The sequence below is a fragment of the Hyaena hyaena genome, unplaced genomic scaffold, assembly GCF_003009895.1.
Source record: "Hyaena hyaena isolate Hyena2069 unplaced genomic scaffold, ASM300989v1 scaffold_1324, whole genome shotgun sequence".
In the NCBI taxonomy this organism is placed as follows: Eukaryota; Metazoa; Chordata; class Mammalia; order Carnivora; family Hyaenidae; genus Hyaena; species Hyaena hyaena.
In genome coordinates this window covers 198,790-219,897 of record NW_024081954.1, presented here as the reverse complement: position 1 = coordinate 219,897, position 21,108 = coordinate 198,790, and the positions used below count along the sequence as shown (strand labels likewise).

At 47.7% G+C, this 21,108-nt stretch overlaps 2 protein-coding genes across 5 annotated transcripts in view; one reads left to right on the top strand and one right to left on the bottom strand.

The window, feature by feature from the left end:
- The window catches only part of MTRR (5-methyltetrahydrofolate-homocysteine methyltransferase reductase), a 29,740-nt gene extending 19,767 nt beyond the window's left edge, over positions 1–9,973 (bottom strand). For 2 of the 3 annotated variants that reach the window (XM_039223318.1, XM_039223321.1), the window contains exons 1-5: positions 9,884–9,973; positions 8,099–8,263; positions 6,019–6,172; positions 3,842–3,959; positions 640–1,015 (exon numbers count right to left, since the gene is read on the bottom strand). In XM_039223318.1, the coding sequence (XP_039079249.1) occupies positions 640–1,015; positions 3,842–3,959; positions 6,019–6,172; positions 8,099–8,227 (777 nt within the window). In that variant the 5' untranslated portion in view covers positions 8,228–8,263; positions 9,884–9,973. Of the gene's footprint in view, positions 1–639; positions 1,016–3,841; positions 3,960–6,018; positions 6,173–8,098; positions 8,264–8,610; positions 8,648–9,883 lie in introns of those variants that run through there. The other variant, XM_039223320.1, reaches the window with a different exon arrangement.
- A 127-nt stretch (positions 9,974–10,100) lies between these two features.
- Positions 10,101–20,825, top strand: FASTKD3 (FAST kinase domains 3). Of its 2 annotated transcripts, none has more exons than XM_039223315.1 (7): positions 10,101–10,166; positions 11,081–12,552; positions 14,034–14,119; positions 17,390–17,564; positions 18,682–18,751; positions 19,294–19,408; positions 20,476–20,825. In XM_039223315.1, the coding sequence occupies exons 2-7, from the start codon at positions 11,115–11,117 to the stop codon at positions 20,572–20,574; spliced, it is 1,983 nt and encodes a 660-aa protein (XP_039079246.1). In that variant the 5' UTR covers positions 10,101–10,166; positions 11,081–11,114; the 3' UTR covers positions 20,575–20,825. The 2 variants fall into 2 exon arrangements, with proteins under 2 accessions (XP_039079246.1, XP_039079247.1); XM_039223316.1 differs by lacking the exon at positions 10,101–10,166 and adding an exon at positions 10,383–10,823.
- The last annotated feature ends 283 nt before the right edge of the window (positions 20,826–21,108 follow it).

The window sequence follows — 21,108 nt, the reverse complement described above, 5'->3', positions numbered from 1 at the left end:
AGCATAAATCAAGAGTTGGAAACCCGACTGACTGAGCCACCCAGGCGCCCCCATATTGACAGACTACCTTAGAGTCACTACTCTGTTGAAAGGAAAAACACACTTGACAAAAGAAAATGACTTGATATAGGCAAAAGCACATTTCTAAGACGTTACCAAGCCAACTAATCTCCAAAGTGAAGCCTCCTAAGGCACAGAAAACCAGGCTGGAAAGGAGACTGTGCTGGAAATACGTGCTTTCAGTGTAGCTGCTACGGTCATTTCCTGAGTGCCCAGAACAAAGAATTCTCCAAAGTAACAGAAAAACTGAGCTCTTAACTATTTGCTGCTTCAACGACAGAGCAACGTTATGACACAAATGCGTCTGCAACGCCCGGCAAACTTTCTCCTAAGGGGCCGGGCTTTGCGCGTTGGGTACCCACGCTGCCCTGCCTCCTCCTGCAGAAGCCGCCCCGGCCACGGGGGAATGGAAGCACAGGCCTGTGTTCCAGCAAAGCTCGACTTCGGGGACAGGTGACATATCACATGTCGCCAGCAAGCCACGGTCTGCTGACCTCTGTTGTCCTGTAGCAGCAGCAAAGCGAACCCCCTCAGTGAGTTGACATCCCACGGCAAGAAGAGCACAGTAAAGCTGCTTACCTGGCCCAGAGACTCCTGCAGATGCACCTGCAAATATTCTGGTGGAAGGGCAGGAATGTTCAGTGACGCCTGGGACAGTGGGGGTATCGAGTGGGTAAGTGAGGGCTTGGACTCGGCGATCAGAGCACTGGATTGACCTCTGTTCACTACATTCTGTTCCTGAACCTCAGAATCCGTTCTGCCTGAATCAGCCAATCTCAGAAGTTCAACTTGGGATTCAATGTGTAATAATTCCGGTTTCACAGGATCCATCCTCTGGGACGCATTTGAGGCTATCTGGAGAGTTCCGTTCGTCTCTTTTCCTCTACTGGACGTAAAATGCTTCGTGAGGGCAGCCCAGAGTCCGTCAATCCACGGCTCAACCACAAGTTCTAAACTGGATTGTGACAATAAAAAAGGAAAAAATACAATAAATGCCTAAATTCTCCACTTAAATATATAATATTGGGACAACGGCAGTCTATTGGCTGAGCGCTATGCAGTGTTCAAAAACACCAGACATAACAATGGTCCAGAATATGAAATATACACATGATCAAGTTAAAAACAACACTATTTTGTGTTGTTCATTAACACTTCAGCCACAAACAAAGCATATAAAAGGTCTGAACAGAATGAAGCCATTTTAGTAGTAAGTAAGAGCAATGGGATTGCTCTTAACCTACTAAAATATAGGTGGTGATCTTTATTTTAAGAAGTTGTCATTTCAAAAAGGCATGCTAAATTCTCAGGCTTCTCACCCAAAATCCAATTATATATATCAAATACAACTTCATTTTTTCACCTAGCTAATTTACTGACCTTTCTGTTTTTCACCCAGAGATTAGAATATCACCATGAAATCACTCCAGATTAATGCCATTTTGACTAAGTATGAATAGTTCAAATCTTCAACTGGTTCCAAATATTTTTAATAAAGTTTGCCCAAGTGTGAACATAAAGGGAAAAAACTAATAACACTTTAGGAAAGTTGAATGAATCATAGGTATGTTTTAAAACATGGTAGTGTACGGGGGCGCCTGGGTGGCTCAGTCGGTTAAGCCTCTGACTTCGGCTCAGGTCATGATCTCATAGCTTGTGGGTTCGAGCCCCGTGTCGGGCTTTGTGCTGACTGCTCAGAGCCTGGAGCCTGCTTCAGATTCTGTGTCTCTCTCTCTCTCTCTCTCTCTCTGCCCCTCCCCGACTCACACTCTGTCTCTCGAAAATAAACATTAAAACAAATTTTTTTAAATAAAATAAAATGTGGTAGTACACATACCAATAAACAAAGTAGGGTAAGTCAACAGTAACATCCCATACATTCTCTGAGCTGAGAAACTTTAAGAAGAATGAATGGATAAGACACAGTGCATCTAAACCTTGGAAATTACCTCTTTCTTGTTTTTATTCACAACTCAAAGGCCGTTATCAACTAAATTCTAATTCATAAAGTTAAATGACAGGAGAAGGCCCATTCAGCCTCTGTCTTATTAGGACTCTGGCTAGAATCTCAGCAAATTCGTTAGGTGCTCACAGCAAACAGCTCAACATTTGGTTCCAAGGTCCACATCCGTCCATCAGAGCCTTTGGCAAAGCAAGTACGTAAAACTATGGAGTTCAACACAGCAGCTCCGTCTACCACGCCGCTCTCACAGCTCAGACATCGAGCCGGTAGCAGCGCAGTGGAAGGGCTAATGTCCGCAGAGCACTGACTACGAGGGAGACACTCTTCTAAGAGAACAGCCTGTGTCAGCTCATGATGTATTCCTCCCCGAAACTTTCCACAACACACACCATTAGTTTCCAGTTCCCAGAGGCAGAGACAGAAGCACGAAAAGGGGACGTAATGTGACCAAAGTTTCAGTCACTGGAGGGGGCAGGCAGTCCTGGACGTGGACGCAGGGACCTGGACCCCGCTCTGCATTCTGAACCCCAGAGTGTGGCGGTGGGTACACTAAGCCAGGGTATCTTCTTGAAAACAATTTTAGAAGAGGTGTATTCAAGTGAGGTAGTCAGGTTAAAAATTTAAGAGATGCAGGCTGATGACATTACAGTTAAGAACTTTAACACTCGATCCAGGAAAGGAGCAGGGAAACAAAGCCCCTGACCGGAAGTAAAATATGGACTCAGTGAAAGGCCCCATGGGTTCCATAAGAAATCAGCAAGTAAATGGCTCATATGAGACCAACACTTAATGGCAACTGGATTCTGGCAAACACACCCCCACACACAAACAAAAAAATCAATATAAAGGTTAAAGCTAAAAGGTGAACACAGAAGGCAACACGGTCGAGCTCTGTCACAACCAAGGACGTGGGTGCTGGGATTTGGAAACACCCACAGGGTTGTAGCTGCAGAAAATGATGGAGGAAGTGGACCTGAAGGGCAGGTCACGTGGAGAGAAGTGTGTCCAGCACACTCGTGCGAGGTGGTGCTATGCAGAAAAGCAAGACATTTGCTGAACTTGTCAATATTCCTAAAGAAAAATCAAGGGAGTGAGAATTTAATATATGCACTGAGTAGGAAAAAATCAAGTGGGTATGATGTTATCTGGCTAAAATAGCCAAAGGCTATGACAAACTAAGGTGGAGCATGGTATCTATGAGATCTTTAAATAAACACATTAAGGGGATTTGAGAGGCAGCATATAGGGTGAAATACTGAATTGTAAAAATGAGAATAATCTAAAAGAAATACGGATTCTGTTTCCAGCTGGCATGGTGCCAAATGGCCATTAAGATGGTAAGGGAGATTGCCCAGGCACACAGCGAGCCGGGAAGGCCTCTGGTCTGTGTGTGCTCCCTGCTGGTGACGCGTGGCCTGCTGGGCGCCCGCCACGTGAGGACCTGCATGCAGTGACCCCTGTGTGCGCAGCAGAGAAGCAAGCACGCGTGCTATCAGAGTTCCTAAAGAAAATGTGGACCCTGACAAAGACGTACACACTTCAAGATAAAGATAACCGTACCGGGGCATCTTCCCCAATTTCTCCCATTAGCAGGTACTGAGATGGGTGAGGAGCTTCAAGTCCACAAGATACATAAATCAAGCTCGGGCTGATCTCTGGTCCTTGAGCAAAAAAAGCTGAGAAAACGGAAGTAGTGCTTTCAAAATAAAAACTTCAGTGCTAAATCAAAAGTCACCACATTTCAGAAACTCCCAGCCTTGGATCAAGTACCAAGCAGGGCTGCGTGGAAGGAGCAGACAAGAAGCACGATGCCCTTACCCCACACAGTCATCTGCATGTCCAGTGTCGTAGAAATGCCGGGCACCAAGCTCCTGAAGTCGCTTATCGATGATTTTCCCGCCGTTACAGAAGTACGTGTATTCGGAATCTCCCAGCCCTAAGAGCCCAGACAGGTTATTAGTGCACAGTCAGATTTAAAGAAGATACACAGAACAAATAAAATACTTAAACAACAGTCCATATACTGATTAACAAATAAAGTATAGCTTGACATTTTCTGAGGTTTTTGTTGAGTAATACTAAGTATACAAATAACTGTCTCCATTCTTACAATGGTGAAGTATCAGACGCATTGAAACAAAAATGAATACATCTTGGTCACTGTTAACAAAATATTTTCACATTTTTGTTTCCATGAGTCTGTGCTGACAGCTAGCTCAGAGCCTGGAGCCTGTTTTGGATTCTGTGTGTCTCTCTCTCTCTCTCTGCCCCTCCCTAACTCACAGTCTCTCAAAAATAAATAAACATTAAAAAAATTTTTTTTAATGTGGAAACCTTAAAGCAAGAATTAGATGAGTTTAAAAGTCGTTAACATCTGGGGCGCCTGGGTGGCTCAGTCGGTTAAGTGTCTGACTTCAGCTCAGGTCATGATCTCATGGTTCGTGGGTTCGAGCCTTGTGTCGGGCTCTGTGCTGACAGCTCAGAGCCTGGAGCCTGTTTCAGATTCTGTGTCTCCCTCTCTCTCTCTGACCCTCTCCTGCTCACGCTCTCTCTCTCAGAAATAAATAAAAAACATTAAAAGTTTTTTTTTAAACCCTAACATCTGTCTTTGCAGACTTTTCTGATCTAGTGAGAGGTCTGCAAACTGCAGCCTGTGGGCCAAGCACCACTCGCTGTCTTTGCGTAAAGCTGTGCTGGAACACAGCCAAGTCCATCTGTTCACATGGCGTTTACGGTGGCAGTCAAGCCACAACAGCAGAGGTAAGGAGCTGTCATAAAGAACACTTGGTCCACAAAGCCCAAAACATTTACCAGCTGGCCCTTTACTGATTGTACTGACCCCTAACCTAGAGCACAGACAGGTACTAAATAATCATTTGCCACGTTTCTGTGCGAGGTAAGTTAGGGGCTGCTTCTATGTTTCCTGGTAAGAAGGTGGACTAAGATTTTCATACTTGGTTTGAAATTAAAATGGTCGATTTCTCACTTAATCATCTCCCTGGACGTTCCCAACAAGAACGGGAAGCTTTGGGGGCGGGGGCATAAATGGCCTAGGAATGACTGGAGTGGTTAGAAGGGCTTCAGTCTATACTTTTTTTTTTTGAGGAACTTTTTTTAATGCAACACGTGTTCATTCTTGAAAAGAAATTAGAAAAACTTGAATAAAAAACCGTAAATCCTCTAAAATACCTTCTTATTCGAATAAGTCAGTGTCATAACCTCAAATTTCTCATCAGTCACTTAGTGTAATCCACCTTTATGAGATACCCTCCCCAAAATAATTCTCAAAGAGCATTCAGAGAACAATACAGACACAGGCCAGGAACACGGCCTCTGAATTCTCTCTCTGGTGTCCTATCTTGCTGAGCTGGTCTTTCGGATACTTTCTCTTGGGTTTTTTAACCTGTGCTTTACAGAGCCTTACGCCCGTGTTTCCTAACCTGGGATACAGGTTAGAATCACCTGGGAGCTGTTCCAGACCACAGGTGCCAGGGCTCCACCTCCAAACAGTTAGGTTAGAATCATGGGGGGTGGCGACCCAGGTAACAGAATTCAAAGAAACCCCCCCTTGCTGATCCTAAAATGTGGCCGAGACTAGAAATCATACTAGGAGAGTGATTCCTAGGGAAATCAGATCGACCTGGGAGCCTGTTTTAAAAACAAAAACAGAAAAACAAATGAAACAGCATTCAGAGTTGCTCCTTCAGGGACTGTGTTTATTTTTAACCAAGTCCAGGATGGGGACCAGCTGCTGATAGTCTGAAAATGGCCCCTGGCTCCATAGACACGCTGCTGTGGGGTGAAGCCAGGGGAGGTGTATGGAGAATGCAGTACGATACTTACACTTCGGTGTTTTTCACGCTTCTATGAAACAAACAAAACAAAACAAGAAAACCCTCAATAACTATACATCATGGTTTTGAAGGGTACGTTCAGATACCAGAATTCAAACCCGTAATAACTGAGGCGAGACAGAACGAAAGCATGGTCCGTACCTAGCAATCCATACCGCAGGTGTGCAAAGAAATCCGCCGGCAGCGCCTTGTCCTGGATTTTCTTAACGAACTTGCGAGCAGTGTCGGGTGGGTCGCCCGTGCCCGTGGTAGAAACGACGACAACGAGAGGTGCTGTCTCGGTTTTTAGATCGTACTAGAAGATGAGGGAGGCGTGTTAGGGATCTACGGAAGTATGCAGTTTCGACTTACCGCGCCGGCCAGGCAGCCGGCTTAGTCTCCTGAACCAGTCACCTGCGCTGTGCGTGGCTTAACGGTGGAGGGCGCGGAGCCCGGTCAAGGTGGGGAAGGTGTGCGTCCTACTCCTCAGACGCCAGGGAGCCTGGCTAACTCAGGGGTCTGGGGAGCTGGGAAGAGTGTCAGTGGTAAACCGAGCTCATCCGCGTTTCTTCATCCTAATTCTCACCTAAATTTAAATATTCCAAGAAGAGCACTTCGGCATCTCTATTTATGAGGACTCCATGAGCTCTACTGCGCATGTGATTCATCAAAGCCGCTTCAAGGGAAGCCACTTATTTCTCAGGGGGACACAGGATCTGAGGCACCGTTTTACCAGGCGGTTGAATGCTTACAGGACACGGCATAAATTGTGTACTAAACTTCCATACTCTGTTAAGCTGACTCCACCTTGAAAAGGACGACCACGACCCAGAAAGTAGAAAGCTATCTGTTTGAACCTGGATCAGGAACAGCTGGAGAAGTCAATCAGCTGGGACAGCACCGATGACTAACACGGCACTAAAATAAGAACAGTACGACTCACCCACTTTTCAAGTAGCCGCGGATTTAGATGGTGAGGCGACCCCTGGGGGCCAAATCCGGGCTAGTTACATGGTGCGGACAACTTTGGTTGTGTCTGTAGTAACAGACTCAGATTATGTCCTATCACATGGCACATGCAACGCCAGCCCTGAAGTAACCATAGGATCACAGAACCTGCTGACCGGCGGTGTCCTCCAGGATCCCTGTCGGGTGACTGACATGTGGGGTCACCTTGGCCTCCCACATTAAGGAACCAGGTGCTTCTCCTACGAGCAGGTTTATAATTCATGTGTGCTGGGGACAGTCTAGTCTTCTGAACTAGAGATGTGGGAAAGGACAGAGGAGCTCATGAACTTGAGTGAGTGTACTGGCAGGGTAATTTGTAAAGTACTACACTACATTTGACTCGTTATAGCTGGCACATCATCGTGTGCTTGTATAAAAGCTGGTAGTTGCTCTGCACCAGACCGTATAAAACCGTAAAATCTGGAGGGCTCCATCCCCCAAACTGAAAGAAGAATACAGGTGTGCTATGATCTTACAAGACCTAAGAATTTCTGTAGAGACTGAACGTAAAAAATAAGCGGTCCTTGACCTAAAGAAGCCCCATCTTCTCTAGATCCTTCCACTTCTACTCTAAGTTTTATTCCACAAAAGAATTACATGGTCCTTGGGGCTCCTGGGGGACTCTGTCAGTTGAGCATCTGACTTGGGCCGAGGTCATGATCTCGCGGGCCGTGTGCTGACAACTCAGAGCCTGGAGCCTGCTTCAGTTTCTGTGTCTCCCTCTCTCTCTGCTCCTCCCACTCCCACCCCCACCCCCACCCCCACTTGTGTGCAGGAGTGTATGCCCTTGCTCTCTCTCTCAAAAATAAACTAAAAAAAAAAATTCCACGGCCCTTCACTTGCAGGAACTCTGACATGAACAGCAAGCCTTTATTTTGAAGCAGTGGGATTGGCGAGTTGGAAAGCACACACATGCACCCAAACACACATCTCATTTGTCGGCATAGCCACCCCGTGAGAACCAAGGCAAGCATGACGACTTCTGCTTGCAGTTAATAGACACTTACTTCTGTGTTGGGGACCGTTCAGTCTAATTCAAACATACACTTATATGTTAAAAAAAAAAAATGGCAGAAATCTTACAATATAGTTGATAAAATAAATTTCTGAATGCTGGAGGGGAGAAAAGGATTACGGTGGCTTTCAGCATCTCACTTTGCTGTTTTACAGTTCCCTCCCAACCAAAATACTGCAGGCACAAAAGATGGTAAAAACCACATGAGGAACCGCTTACCTTATCTGACTCACTGATACAGTGAAGATCTGCAGAAAATCCATGCGCAAATGCTTTTTCAAAGATTTCCTCTGCGATGGCCTTCGCCTGTCCCTGCTGCGTCGCATACAGCAACAAAAACCTTCTCATCCCTTCAAAGCATATGCTTCAGCTATAACAGGTACACTGGAAAAAAAAACAGAAAAGAGGGATTTTCTTTTTAATTAAGTAGCACACACAGGTATTAATTCTCCCTCACAATCTTTTTGAAGATTCCCACAGTATCAACGCATCACATGAAATAGACTTCTCTAAATCTGTTAGCGTTCATTCTCAATGAGTCTTCAAAAGACAGTTCATCAAATCATGAGTAAAGCTTTAAATCCAAGGCTCAGAAATCAGATTCTGGGGTCAGGCTACTTGGGCCTGAATCCAGGGTCCATCATTCAAAACTACAGAACTTTAGGCAAGGTTTTCAACTCATCTGGGTGGCTCAGTTAAGTGTCCGACTTGGGCTCAGGTCATGATCTCACCGTTCCCGAGGTTGGGATCTGTGCTGACAGCTCAGAGCCTGGAGCCTGTTTCAGATTCTGTGTCTCCTGCTCCGTCTCTGCCCCTCCCCCCGCTTGTACTCTGTCTCACTCTCTGAAAAACATTAAAAAAAAAATTTATATTAGAAAACATGAATATCCCAATGAAAGTTTAGGTTTCTGTTTCTACATGATCCTAATGCCAAATAAACTAATCATAGTACTAAAGTTAATCTATGTATTTCTGCTTTACCATTTAATTCAATACCAAATATATGTGAGTGCACATATACACTTTTTTATGTACAAAATGAGAAAATACTTCCAATCCACTCAAGCTAGTTTATATGTTTTCCTTGAAGAGAAAACCAGGAGTAAAATAAGGAACACTCACACTCATCCAGTCTCTAACACTGGGGGATTGTCAAATTGTAGGGACTGATGTTACCAAATCTAATCTTGGCTTTTAGAGAATGAACCATCAGCAGGTTTATGCTCCTCTGACCAGTTGCATCCAAGGATAAATTAAGCCACGAAAGAAATGAAAAGAAGCAGGTTAGAACATGTTTAGAACCAGGGAATGTTTAGACTTTAGGAACAGCGCCTGGCACAGAGTAGGTGCTCAATAAACTGAACGAAGAAGTGAATACTATGAAGATAATACACATTTGGATTCAGCGAGGACTGTGGGCAGGTAGTGATGGAAACGGTCACCGCTCATCACTACGCTAGGGACCTCGGGCACGTCCTGGGCGCCAGGCACAGCCCCAGGCGCTTCAGAGGGTGCACCCTTCGTGCCCACCACCACTTAGAAAGGAGGTGCCGCGGCCCCGCGTTCCTGAGAGGCGGATCCCCGCAACCCACGGGCGGCGCAGCAGCAAGGGAGCCAGCCGGACCCCGCGGGCCGCCCAGCGCCGCGCTCCGGGCATTCCCGAGTCCCGTCACCCGCCCCCCCCCGACACCCCCGGTCTGGAGAAGTGCTCCGAACAGAGACACCCACGGAAGGGGACCCACGGCGCCCTGCGGGTGCAACGCCGCTCGTGCCAACGGCGCCACGCGGCCGGGACCCGCTCCCGGGAGGCGGCAGAGCCACCCCCATCCCCCGGGCCCCGCCCCCGGGCAGCCCGCCTTCCGACCTCCGCCCTGCGGGGCCGAGCTCCTGAACGACCCATGAGCGCCCAGCGCGGCCGGGAGAGGGACGTGGGGGCGCGGATGCCGCTGCCCTCGCCCACCCTGGGGCGCCCTTCCCCGGACTCGAGCTGGGCAGGATGCCCACCTGGGAAAGAGCCACCGCCAGGGGCTCACCAGGGGGTGACCCGCCGGAGACTCTCGGGGAGAGCGTGGGAACGTGGGCCCTACTCCCGCGCCTGCGCACTCTGCCAGCGCCGGAGACCAATGAGGTCGGGAAGGGACTGTGCCAATCACAGCGCTCCGGACGCGGGGCGTGGCCTTCGCCCCCGCGCATGCGCCACGCCGCCCGGCGCTTCGGAAGGCGCGTACGGAGGCCCACGAGGCTCCAGGCTCCTCGCTGCCTCTCGTTCTCCGGCAGCGTGAGCGCAGTAGGTGTCCCAGTTTGGTAGGTGCCCCGGCCCGGCGCGCATGTGCCCGCGGCATCGCTGAGGAGTCGGTGTTGCCCCGGCACCCCTGCTCCTCTCCAGCTGCCGCCGCCGCCGTGCGCCCGGTGCTTTATCGCAGGTGCCCTGGACTTCGGGTTTGGGGGCGCCCGGCCCCTGGGTTCCTTTCATTCCAAGGAGGGGACTCCCGGTCCCCTCCGGCGCGCGCGTTCGTGTTCCCAAATCTCACACGGGGTGTTTAGATCCGGACGGACCGCCCTCCTTCTTCCCTTACACGCCAGCCTCCTTTGGCTTCTTTTAAATCCTACTTTTTCCCTCTTTGCCAAACTCGATTCTTTTCCTCCTCGGGACTGGCCAGGTCTTCACTCCGAGGGGAAACCAGCGCCTCAGGGCTCCTTAACCGTGGTTTTCATCTTGCTTTGCGTGTGGACTTAGACGAATTTTGGCCATTTTACTCGTTCCTTCTGAGTATATTTAACCAAACGCAGTGCCTCCCATCGACCAGCATGTAACTTGGAGGAGGTGTGTTTCGGATCCGCACCGCCAGAGGGGGATCCCAGCACCGCCACTGCGGAGCTGCGGACGCCGGACCCAAAACCTTTCAGGGCTTCAGTTTTCCTCGTCTGTAAAGTGACACTGGAGGTACTTAATTCATGGTGGTGTTGTGAGGGCTAAGCTAGACGGGGCCCAACAGTGCACAGACACATAGTGATTCTCATCAGTAGATGCCAGTTTCTAAGCTGTGGGGCGCAGGGGCTGATCTAGGGGGCTTGCGTTTTAGTGGGAAATTTTTGTGTGTTATTTCTTAGGAGTACTCATCCTCAGTTTCATAAGCATTCATGTGGTTGAGCGAGTCACTTTTTCAGTATATTTGACTGTGATTTCTTTATTTTCTCTAGTTATAAAATCAAGAAGATCTGAGGCTCTGATGGCATGGCTTTGATTACCCTGCGGAGGAACCTTTGCCATTTAGCCGATTTTCGGAAACATGGAGCCCTGGCTGCTCTGAAAAGTCATCCTGTAAATCGCGTTCACAAGGTGGGCAAGAAGTGTGCTAGTCTGTGCTTCCCTTCACTGCCACCCGAGCCTTTCGGGGTCGGAATCCATCGTGCCTGGTGTAAAAAGTCCCATTCGCAAAATGGAAACGCCCTTGACCCGCTTGGTGAGCCAGTGTTGTCTCAGGCATGTGATTGGCACGGGCTTGAACAAAATCCTAAAAGCCTGGATGAACAGATGCTTTATGGGAGGCTCAAGGACTTTGCTTCCTCGGAAGAAGTGTTACATTTTCTAAGCACGCTGCCAATGCTGCCTGACACTGTGGCAGCAGGAGCCTTACAACGGATTTGGGAAGTGGAGAAAAAAGATGGTGATCAAAAGCTGCCGAAAGAAATCCTGGAGAATGGCGCCTTTCAGGCCTTATGCCTTCGGTTTGAACAGAACTCTTCGGGGCTGTCGGATGCTGCCTTGGTGACTGCATTACAGGCTCTGTCTCTGTTGAACGTGGACCCTCAGAGTAGCTTGTTACAAAACCTGGTGGCAGAAAGCCGACATCGTGTCCAGAGGGGTGGCCTGGAGGTCCACAGGCTTTGTATTCTCGGGGAAAGTCTGATTAGACTGCAGGGTCCAGGCTGTGAGACACTAGAACTGATTCTGTGTCAACTGCAAGGGGAAGAGTTGGAAACGTTTGCCCTTGACGATATTGTGGCCCTTTACAGAATCCTTCAAGCCTGTAGCGAAACAGCGGACCAGCACCAACCGTTTCTAAATAAGATTAACAACTTTTCTCTGTCGGTCGTTTCCAGCTTGAGTCCTACACTGATGAGTCAGATGCTCACTGCTCTCGTGGCTCTTGATCAAACTCAGGCACTTCCTCTGGTTATAAAATTGGGAAAATATGCCGTGAGGCATATCCCTCGTTTTACTCACGAAGAGCTCGCAAAAGTCCTGGAGGCTTTCATATACTTTGGGCACAATGACCGATTTTTTACAGCGGCCCTCGAGCAGCATGTGGCCTCGCTGTGTCTCACTCTGGACCCCGAGGTCGTCAGCAGGGCCATGGAGTACTGCAGTAGGAAACGGATCCTTTCAAAACCCATCCTTGATGCCGTGGCGGAAACTTTAGAGGGTCACTCCGAGAATTTTTCGCTTCATCAGGTTTCCGAGTTAATCGAACCGTTTGGAAAACTCAATTATTTGCCACCAAATGCCTCTGCTTTATTTAGGAAGCTGGAGAACCTGTTACTCAAGCACTTCGATTCTTTCCCACCCAAAACACTGTTGAAGATTCTCCATTCATGTTCGCTCATCGAATGCCATCCGGTCAACTTTATGGCAAAGATATTCAGCCCTCATTTTCTTCAGAAGCTGCAAGGTGAGTTGGTTATAACTTGGAGAGTAGAGAAATTAATCCTTGAAGGTGTGATGTTTTCTTTTGTTACCTTTCATAGTTTATTGTCAAGTTGGTTTCCATTTAACACCCCGTGCTCATCCCAGCAAGTGCCCTCCTCCATGCCCATCGCCTTCTTTCCCCTCCCCCCCACCCCCATCAGCCCTCAGTTCTCAGCATTCAAGAGTCTCTCATGGTTTGCCTCCCTCCCTCTCCCCCACTATTTTTCCCCCTTCTTCCCCCCATGGTCCTCTGTTAAGTTTCTCCTGTTCCACTTATGAGTGCAAACATATGGTATCTGTCCTTCTCTGCCTGACTTATTTCGCTCAGCCTAACACCCTCGAGTTCCATCCACGTTGCTACAAATGGCCAGATTTCGTTCTTTCTCATTGCCAGAATGTGTATATAAGCCACATCTTCTTGATCCATTCGTCAGTTGATGGGCACTTAGGCCCTTTCCGTGATTTGGCTATTGTTGAGAGTGCTGCTATGAACAGTGGGGTGCGTGTGCCCCTGTGCATCAGCACCCCTGTGTCCCTTGGGTGAATTCCTAGCAGTGCTATTGCTGGGTCGTAGGGGAATTCTGTTGTTAATTTTTTGAGGAAGGCGTGATGTTTTCAAGTCCCACATCTACCTCTTAGTTGAGCAGTGTGGTGCCTTTGTTTACTCTTCCATAATAACCTAAAGAGGAGATACAAAGTTTCAGATGTTGTTTCAGATGCCAGAGTTGTACATGGAGTTAAAGAATGATGGAGCACTGCACAGAGAAAACTATCCAGGGGGCACACACAGCTGAGCTGAGTCTTGTGGGGACGTGGTGTGGCGTTGGTGATAGTTGTGACGACATGTGAGAAGCCATGACAGCAACTGTAGACTCCCGTGTTCAGAAAGGGTGGTGTCGGTCACCTTAATTAAAGGCCACCCAAATGCATCAGATGTTAATGGTCTCCACGGTTAAAGGAAATTCTCATTGATTTTAACATACCTGTTACTTTTCATTATAGCTTGAGTTCCTTGGAAGTTCAGATGGGATGGCATTGGGGCGCCTGGGGGGCTCAGTTGGTTCAGCATCCGACTCTTGAGTTCAGTTCAGGTCATGGTCTCATCGTTCATGAGTTCCAACTCCGCATTGGGCTCTGTTCTGATAGCGTGGAGCCTGCTTGGGATTCTGTCTTTCCCTCTCTCTCTGCCCCTCTCCTGCTCATGCTCGCTCTCTCGCTCTCTCCCTCTTTCTCTCTCTCTCTCTGTCAAAATAAATAAAACTTAAAAAAAAAAGTTTAAATGAGATGGCATTGTTGGCAGGCAAGAAGGCATGATTACCTCTGACAGGTTCTTTTCTGACTGCCGTTTAATAGCACGTTGCTTCCCGAGTGATTAGTGTGCATCGTACATTCCTCATGGTCCTTTCTTTCATTGCACAAACCGAAATTCAAACTTGACTACAACTGGAATCCTCCTTATTTCAGGTGAAGAATCGTATGTGGACAGACTGAGCCTCGCACAGCTGACCCAACTGTTCCTAACCTCAGTGCTGGAATGCCCTTTCTACAAGGTAAAGGCAGGAGCCATGATACCTTATCTCCGGGGGTGGGGGGGGGAGCTTTCTTTAGTGCCCTCTCCCCATCTTTTAAGTTTCTCCCCTTTTGATCAGTCTCAGTAACCTCATCAGAACACAGAACTTTCCTTCACTCAGAGTAACTTTCCCACTAGGTGGCCTTCTCATTGATAAATTGGCTCCATACCTGTGTTCTTGTCCTGGAAGTACCCACTTCCTGTTGTGCAAGGTTTCTGGAAGGTTCTATGGAGTGCTGCAGGCGTATGAGTCAGAGCATTCTGGGTGGACTCTGAGGGCTCTGAAGGGCTTGCACTCCCCACCGCTGTTAGATTCAGAAATGTGAATCCCTCGTTCAGTTAGGACTGAACAAATCCCAGACTGTTTCAAGTATGTTTCTAAGCCAAGCAAGAAGTTTCATCCTTACCTGATAGGGTTTAGTTTAGGTGGACTTTGTGCTTCCTGCCCAGTACTCTAGACATTCGTTCTCATAACCTAATCCAGCACCTTGTTCAGGATCACAGGTGGAATCTCCAGACTCTCCCATCCCTCCCACTCCTCTGTGCTAGACCAAATCACGTTTAAGAATAGCTCGCTTTGGGGGCACCTGGGTGGCTCAGTAGGTTAAGTGTCCGACTTTGGCTCAGGTCATGATCTCGCGATCTGTGGGTTTGAGCCCCATGTTGGGCTCTGTGCTGACAGCTCAGAGCCTGGAGCCTGCTTTGGATTCTGTATCTCCTCTCTCTGTACCCCTCCCTACTTGTACTTTGTCTCCCTCTCTCTCTCAAAAATAAAAGATTAAAAAAAAAAAGAATAGCTCATTTTGGGGCACTTGGGTGGGTCAGTCAGTTTAGCATCTGACTCTTGATCATGCATCATCCGACTCTTGATCTCGGCCCAGGTTGTGATCTCCCAGGTTGTGATCTCCCAGGTTGTGAGTTCGAGCCCCACGTTATTGGGCTCTGTGCTGACAGTGTGGAGCCTGCTTGGGATTCTCTCTCTCCACCCCACTACTGCTCGTGAGCCCAGGTTCTCTCTCTCAAAGTAAACAAACATTAAAAAAAAAAAAGCTCATTTTAGATTAAGGTGGAAGAAAGGAAAGGTACCACTATTTTCTTTAAAACAGCTTCAACAGGGGCTCCTGTCTGACTCAGTCTGTAGAGCATGGGACTCTTGATCTCCAAGTTGTGAGTTGTGAGTTCAAGCCCCATGTTGGGCGTGGACCCTACCTAAAAAAAACAAACAAACAAAACCGCTTTAACGGGACGAAGGCTTATGAAAGTAAGTGCTATTTACCACAACCTCCTTCCATCCCTGAAGGAGCAGCGTTGGCATTTTTGTGTACAAATGTGCACAGATCCGTGAACACTGTCCTGTCCCTCTGTCCTGTCACTCCAAGTACAGTGAGCTCTCACATGCCCAGTACACACCAGGGACATCCCTCCAGGGCCAGACATGAAGTTGAAGTGCGTTCTTCTCGTTTTTCAGTCTAGAGACTGGATTCCTGACGAGGTTCTGGGCTGACAGCTGCGTCTCCCCTGGTAGCGGTAGATGTCCCTTTCCCTGCGGGGAATGAAGACGGCCACGTCCCTATCGCTTCTGTTGCCGAGCGTTACTAGTCCCTTGAGTCGTTGTCATTTGACTCCGTGGAAAAGTACCGTGTCACGTGTTGAAATTGCATTTTAATCAGCGATTATGAGCTGAACGTATTTTCACGGTGCTCACTGCTCATTTACATCTGCTGTGAATTACATCGTTCCCTCCTGACTCTGATTCCTATCAGTTCTTTTTTCTTTTTTTTTTTCTGCCCTAGATCACATTGTAAAATAGAGGTATTAGCTTCTATGTATGTTGCATGTATTTCATCCTGGTGTGTAGTTGTTAATTTTTTGGGGGGGGGCGGTTAGCTTAATATCATTTATGATCTCTGCACTAAAGAAATTTTTAAAGTTTTCTATAGTCAAACGTATCCCATCTATTATGGTTTCTGGGTTTCCTCTCTCCCTTTAGAATATTTTATCACTCCTAACATAGTATAAATATTTTACTAAATTTTTTTATATATTCACTTTCCTTACTGTATTTAAAGCATGTTAGCTCACCTGGAATTTATGGTAGTCGTTGACATGTGCTAGAACTTTCGCTTGGTTATTTTCCAGACGGATTACTAGCTGTACCATTTATTATGTAGCTCTCCTGTCTAACTTGAAACATCACCCTTATCATATTGTTTTCTGTTAAAAACATTAATGTTCTTAAGGCCCTTAAAACAATTCTAAAAGTTCCAGAGATATTACTTGAGCCGCAGGAGCACTTTTGTTTCCTCCCTCCCCCACTCCCTCCCTTCCTTTCTTTCTATGACCACGAACTACTTTTTTTTTTAATTTTTTTTAATATTTTTATTTATTTCTAGGAGAGAGAGAGACAGCGTGAGCAGGGGAGGGCCAGAGAGAGAGGGAGTCACAGACTCTGAAACAGGCTCCAGGCTCCGAGCTGGCAGTCAGCACAGAGCCCGACGCGGGGCTCGAACCCACGAACTGCGAGATCATGACCTAAGTGAAAGTCGGACGCTTAACCGACTGAGCCACCCAGGTGCCCCAACCACGAACTACTTTTAAAATACATTTAGGGGCACCTGGGTGGCTCAGTCAGTTAACCATCTGACTTCGGCTTAGGTCATGATCTCGTGGTTCACAAGTTCAAGCCCCGCATTGGGCTCTGTGCTGCCGGCTCGGAGCCTGGAGCCTGTTTCAACTTCGGTGTCTCCCTCTCTCTCTGACCCTCCCCCGCTCACACTCTGCCTCAAAAATAAGTAAATGTTAAAAAAATTTTTTTTTAAACACATTTAAAAGATCTGTCGAGGGGCGCCTGGGTGGCTCAGTCGGTTAAGCGTCCGACTTTGGCTCAGGTCATGATCTTACGGTTCGTGGGTTCAAGCCCCGTGTCAGGCTCTGTGCTGACAACTCAGAGCCTGGAGCCTGCTTCAGATTCTGTGTCTCCCTCTCTCTCTGCCCCTCCCCTGCTCATGCTGTCTCTCTCTCAGAAATAAATAAAACATTAAAATTAAAAAAAAAAAAGATTTATCGAACCTTTGGATTTGAACTATCATAAGAATATTTTTCTGCTGTCATTTTGAGGAAGGTATTTGTCCTTAACCCTGGAGAAATATCCTGCTTATAGAATAATATCGATCCGACTTCTACGCAGGTAACCTTGTTTTATTAATGGTTTTGTATCTTCCTTTTTCATGTTTAAACATACCATTTTCAGGGTCGGAAACTTCTTCCTAAATATCAAGTGAGGTCGTTTCTTACCCCGTGCCGCTCTCTGGAGACGCCAGTGGATTTTCAGCTTTACAAGCTTGTGAGGATCGGGCTGATCGACCTTCTGGGAGCGAGAATGTACTTTGCTTCAAAAGTGTTAACACCGTATTGTTACACAATAGGTAGGTCCCTGGGCGTCTTGTTACCGCTTACTTGCTTCTGCCTGCTGCCCTCTTTGGGAGTATGTGGGACTTTGAAACCACTGAAAGGTCTGGAAGTAAAACACGGCTGGCCCTTCCCTGAAGGCGGCTGGGAACAGTGGGTGAGCCGTGGGGTCCAGATGCATGGGGAGGGGGGACGCCCCGCCTGTTAGCCCCATGGTCGGGGAATGCCTTTGGGCAGAGTAAGCTTTTTCCATTTGCTGCTTTTCTGTAAAATGAGAGTAAGAATAGTGACCCTGACTTGCCGATCCCACTGAGCGAGCTGCTGGAGCATAGTAAGTGCGGGTAATCATTAGCCAGTATAGTCGCTGTGCTCCTCTAGGTCAGCGCTGCCCGGCACCGTGGCCAGTGGTACCTGTGGCTACTTAAATTTACGTTAGTTAAAATTTAAACAGTCCAAGTTCAGTTCTTTGGTTGCACTGGCCACACGTCAAGGGCTCAGAACCACAGGTGGCCGGCGGTCGCACTGGACAGCAAAGGCGTAAACTCTTGCATCACAGCAGAAAGTTCTGTTGGGTGGGGCTGACTGGAGAGTTCACGTCCTTCTGCGCGGGACAGTTTTCTAAATGAATGAATGAATGTAAGAAGATCAGCTCCAAGGAGACAGTGTTTCACAGGCTTCCGGTGGTCACAGCTCACTTCCCTCCTCCTGTAGGGGCTCTTTTTACAAAGGGGTCAGAGGACATCAGAGGGAAGGAAGTGGGGGTTGCCGTGCCCAGCGACCTCACATCATGGTGCAGGAGGCTCTGCCTACCCTGGAGAGCCCGGGAGCCTTGTGTAGGCTACAGCCTGGCTTCGCTTCCTGTCTGGGTCCCTGCTCTCCCCTCAAGGACCGAGAGGAAGAAGTACATGTGGCTCTTGTCACACCGACACCTTGTTTTAGAGGCCGAGGCTGGCCTGCTGGGTCCAGAGCTGGTTAAGTTAAAATGCTCACGAAGGCCAGTGTGCATTACTTTGCAGTCTCCAGTGCGGCTGGTAAATCGCAGCGTAGACGATCTCAGAACAGAAGGAGGAGGAGGAAAGGAACGTAGTGTTTGTGAGGGTATCACGTAGAGAATTTCCTTTCTTCTCTCACCAGATGTTGAAATTAAATTAGACGAAGAAGGATTAGTATTGCCGTTTACGATTGATGAAGATGTGCATAAAAGGTGAAGAAAGCTGGTGTGGTTTTTATGTTACAAGACTCATTGGGTTAATGATTGTTGGGGAGGCGGGTGGGGCGCCTGGGCGGCTCAGTCGGTTAGGCATCCGACTTTTGATTTCAGCTCAGGTCATGATCTCACAGTTCCTGGGTTCAAGCCTGGCATTGGGTGGGCTCTTTGCTGTTATTACGAAACCTACTTGGGACTGTCTCTGTCTCCCTCTCTCTCTCTGTCCCCTCCCCCAACTCAAAGTAAATAAATAAAGCGTTAAAAGAAGTACTTAAAAAAACAAAAGGCAGGAAAATAGACATGTTTCTGAAAGTAAAGACCCTACTGTATAGCATCCCAAATTTGGAAATTCCTTGTAACTGAAACATTAATAAGATTAAGCGCTTTGTCAGCAGTTTAAAGGATGGCACACTCATGATTTATTTGAAAATAATATTGATACATAGGAATAGCCAAATCCCAAATAAGCCCTTTCCACTAAAAATGTATAAATGTTTTGGATTGTTTTAAAAACTAACTTTCTCTGTCCGATTTTTCAGGTTAGCACTGTGCATTGATGATCCAAAAAGATTTTCACTGAATAGCAAACACTTACTGGGAAAGGAAGCTATTAAGCACAGACACCTACGCCTGCTTGGTTATCAAGTTGTTCAGGTAGGAATCCACGTATTTTCTTCTCCCCTAAAGCAACTTCTAATTTAAATGTGCTTTCTCCAGGGCACTAGGTGGTCTGCCAGCCCAGTGGACCAACCGTCTTATGTCTAGTTTAAATTGCAACTCTGTGCATTTTACCAGTTAAAAGAAAAAAAAAATCTCTTTGTATTTTGAAATACAGAATATTCAGACCCCCAGTTTTATAAAAGTGAGGATCCCATGCCCTCTTTAAGCTATGCTAACCCCTGCTTCGAGGGCTACTGAATTATTAGAGCACCTGTTTTGCCTTAATGTCCCTCTGATGGAATGAATAGAAACAGACAAGATGACCCCATTAAAACCAGGATCGTCATTGTGCTTTTAACACTTGAGCCCTTATTTGTGTTTGTATTGTCGATCTCTTAACAAGGTGGCCTGTGCGGAGTTGGCAGCAAATGTTCATAGAGCTTCGCAGTCATTTGGCGGCTGCTGGTCTGCTCTCTGCTGTCCTGTCTGCTCACTGTCTCCCCACTCTGTAGTTTACCTGCATCCGCAGATTACCGACCCCTCCTAACACTAACGTGCAGGTGTGAGGAGAGACCTTCACTGTTCCTTCACTGCTGACAAGATGCAGCGGAAGCCCCTCTGTGTCTCGGCATCCAGGGCCCTCCATGGTTGGCCATTGGCCAAGCTCAGCGGTCTCTTTTCTGCCCCTGCCCCCCCCGCTCTCCCCTCCCCCCTGCTCTTCCCTCCCCCCACTCTCCCCTCCCCCCTGTGGCCAGGCTGCCTCCACCAGCAGACTGGTCTCTCTACACTGCACATCCAAGTTCTGGGCTGGGCCCCCCTTCTGCCCTGACCTGAAACGTGAGCCTTTCTCCACGCAAGGTGCCCATTCTCTCTGAGTGTTCTGCTGCCTGTTTACTGATTCCCACCGTGTGCCGGGCACCCTGGGGGTACTGGGGGGCACCCGATGAATAGCCGTGAGCTTTGCCTCCAGGCACTGTGGCAGAAGGTTCGAGGAACCGAAACACCAGAGTGGTGTTAGAACGTGACGGATGTTGATGCCTTCGATTTCTCTCCCCTTACAGATCCCCTATTATGAGGTTGAGATGCTAAAATCAAGAGTTGAATTGGTGGAATATCTACAGAGAAAACTCTTTCCTCACAACGTGGGAGTTCGCTGGTAACAAGAAGGGACACTGGCTTTCGACTCGGTGAAAGAACTTGTGTTTCCTTGGGACTCGGTACAGAAAAGGCCGTGAAAGGGTGTAAGTTGTGAGTTGGCCGTGATCTGGAAAGGTCGGTAGTTTTCCTTATACCGTGTATGCACTTACCACTGGTAAATTGAAAAGAAGTTTTTTTATTTTTATTTAATACTAGTATTATACTTTTATACACATAGCAATTGACCAAGTACAATAAAGAAATGTGATGAGTATTTTGTATTTTAGAGGCAGAGGGCCTCCGTGTGTGCGTGCAGGAGGGGTAAGGGCCAGTGGGAGAGGGAATCCCAAGCAGGCTCCACACTCAGCACAGAGCCCGACTGGGGGCTCGATCCCACGACCCTGGGATCATGACCTGAGCCAAAATCAAGACACTGATGCTCAACCGACTGAGCCACCCCGGCGCCCCAAGTGTCCCTATTTTTAAACCTTTGTTGTGCCATAGTTACTTGCTAACTGAAAATGTTTTCTTCCAAGACCTTTCTTTGTGAACTCTTG

Bases quoted from the DNA above. Each gene is read 5' to 3' on its own strand.
- FASTKD3 (XM_039223315.1), top strand. From the start codon at position 11,115: ATGGCTTTGATTACCCTGCGGAGGAACCTTTGCCATTTAGCCGATTTT. The intron at 14,120-17,389 runs GTAAAGGCAGGA...TACCATTTTCAG, and splicing joins TGGAATGCCCTTTCTACAAG to GGTCGGAAACTTCTTCCTAA. The intron at 18,752-19,293 runs GTGAAGAAAGCT...CCGATTTTTCAG, and splicing joins GATGAAGATGTGCATAAAAG to GTTAGCACTGTGCATTGATG.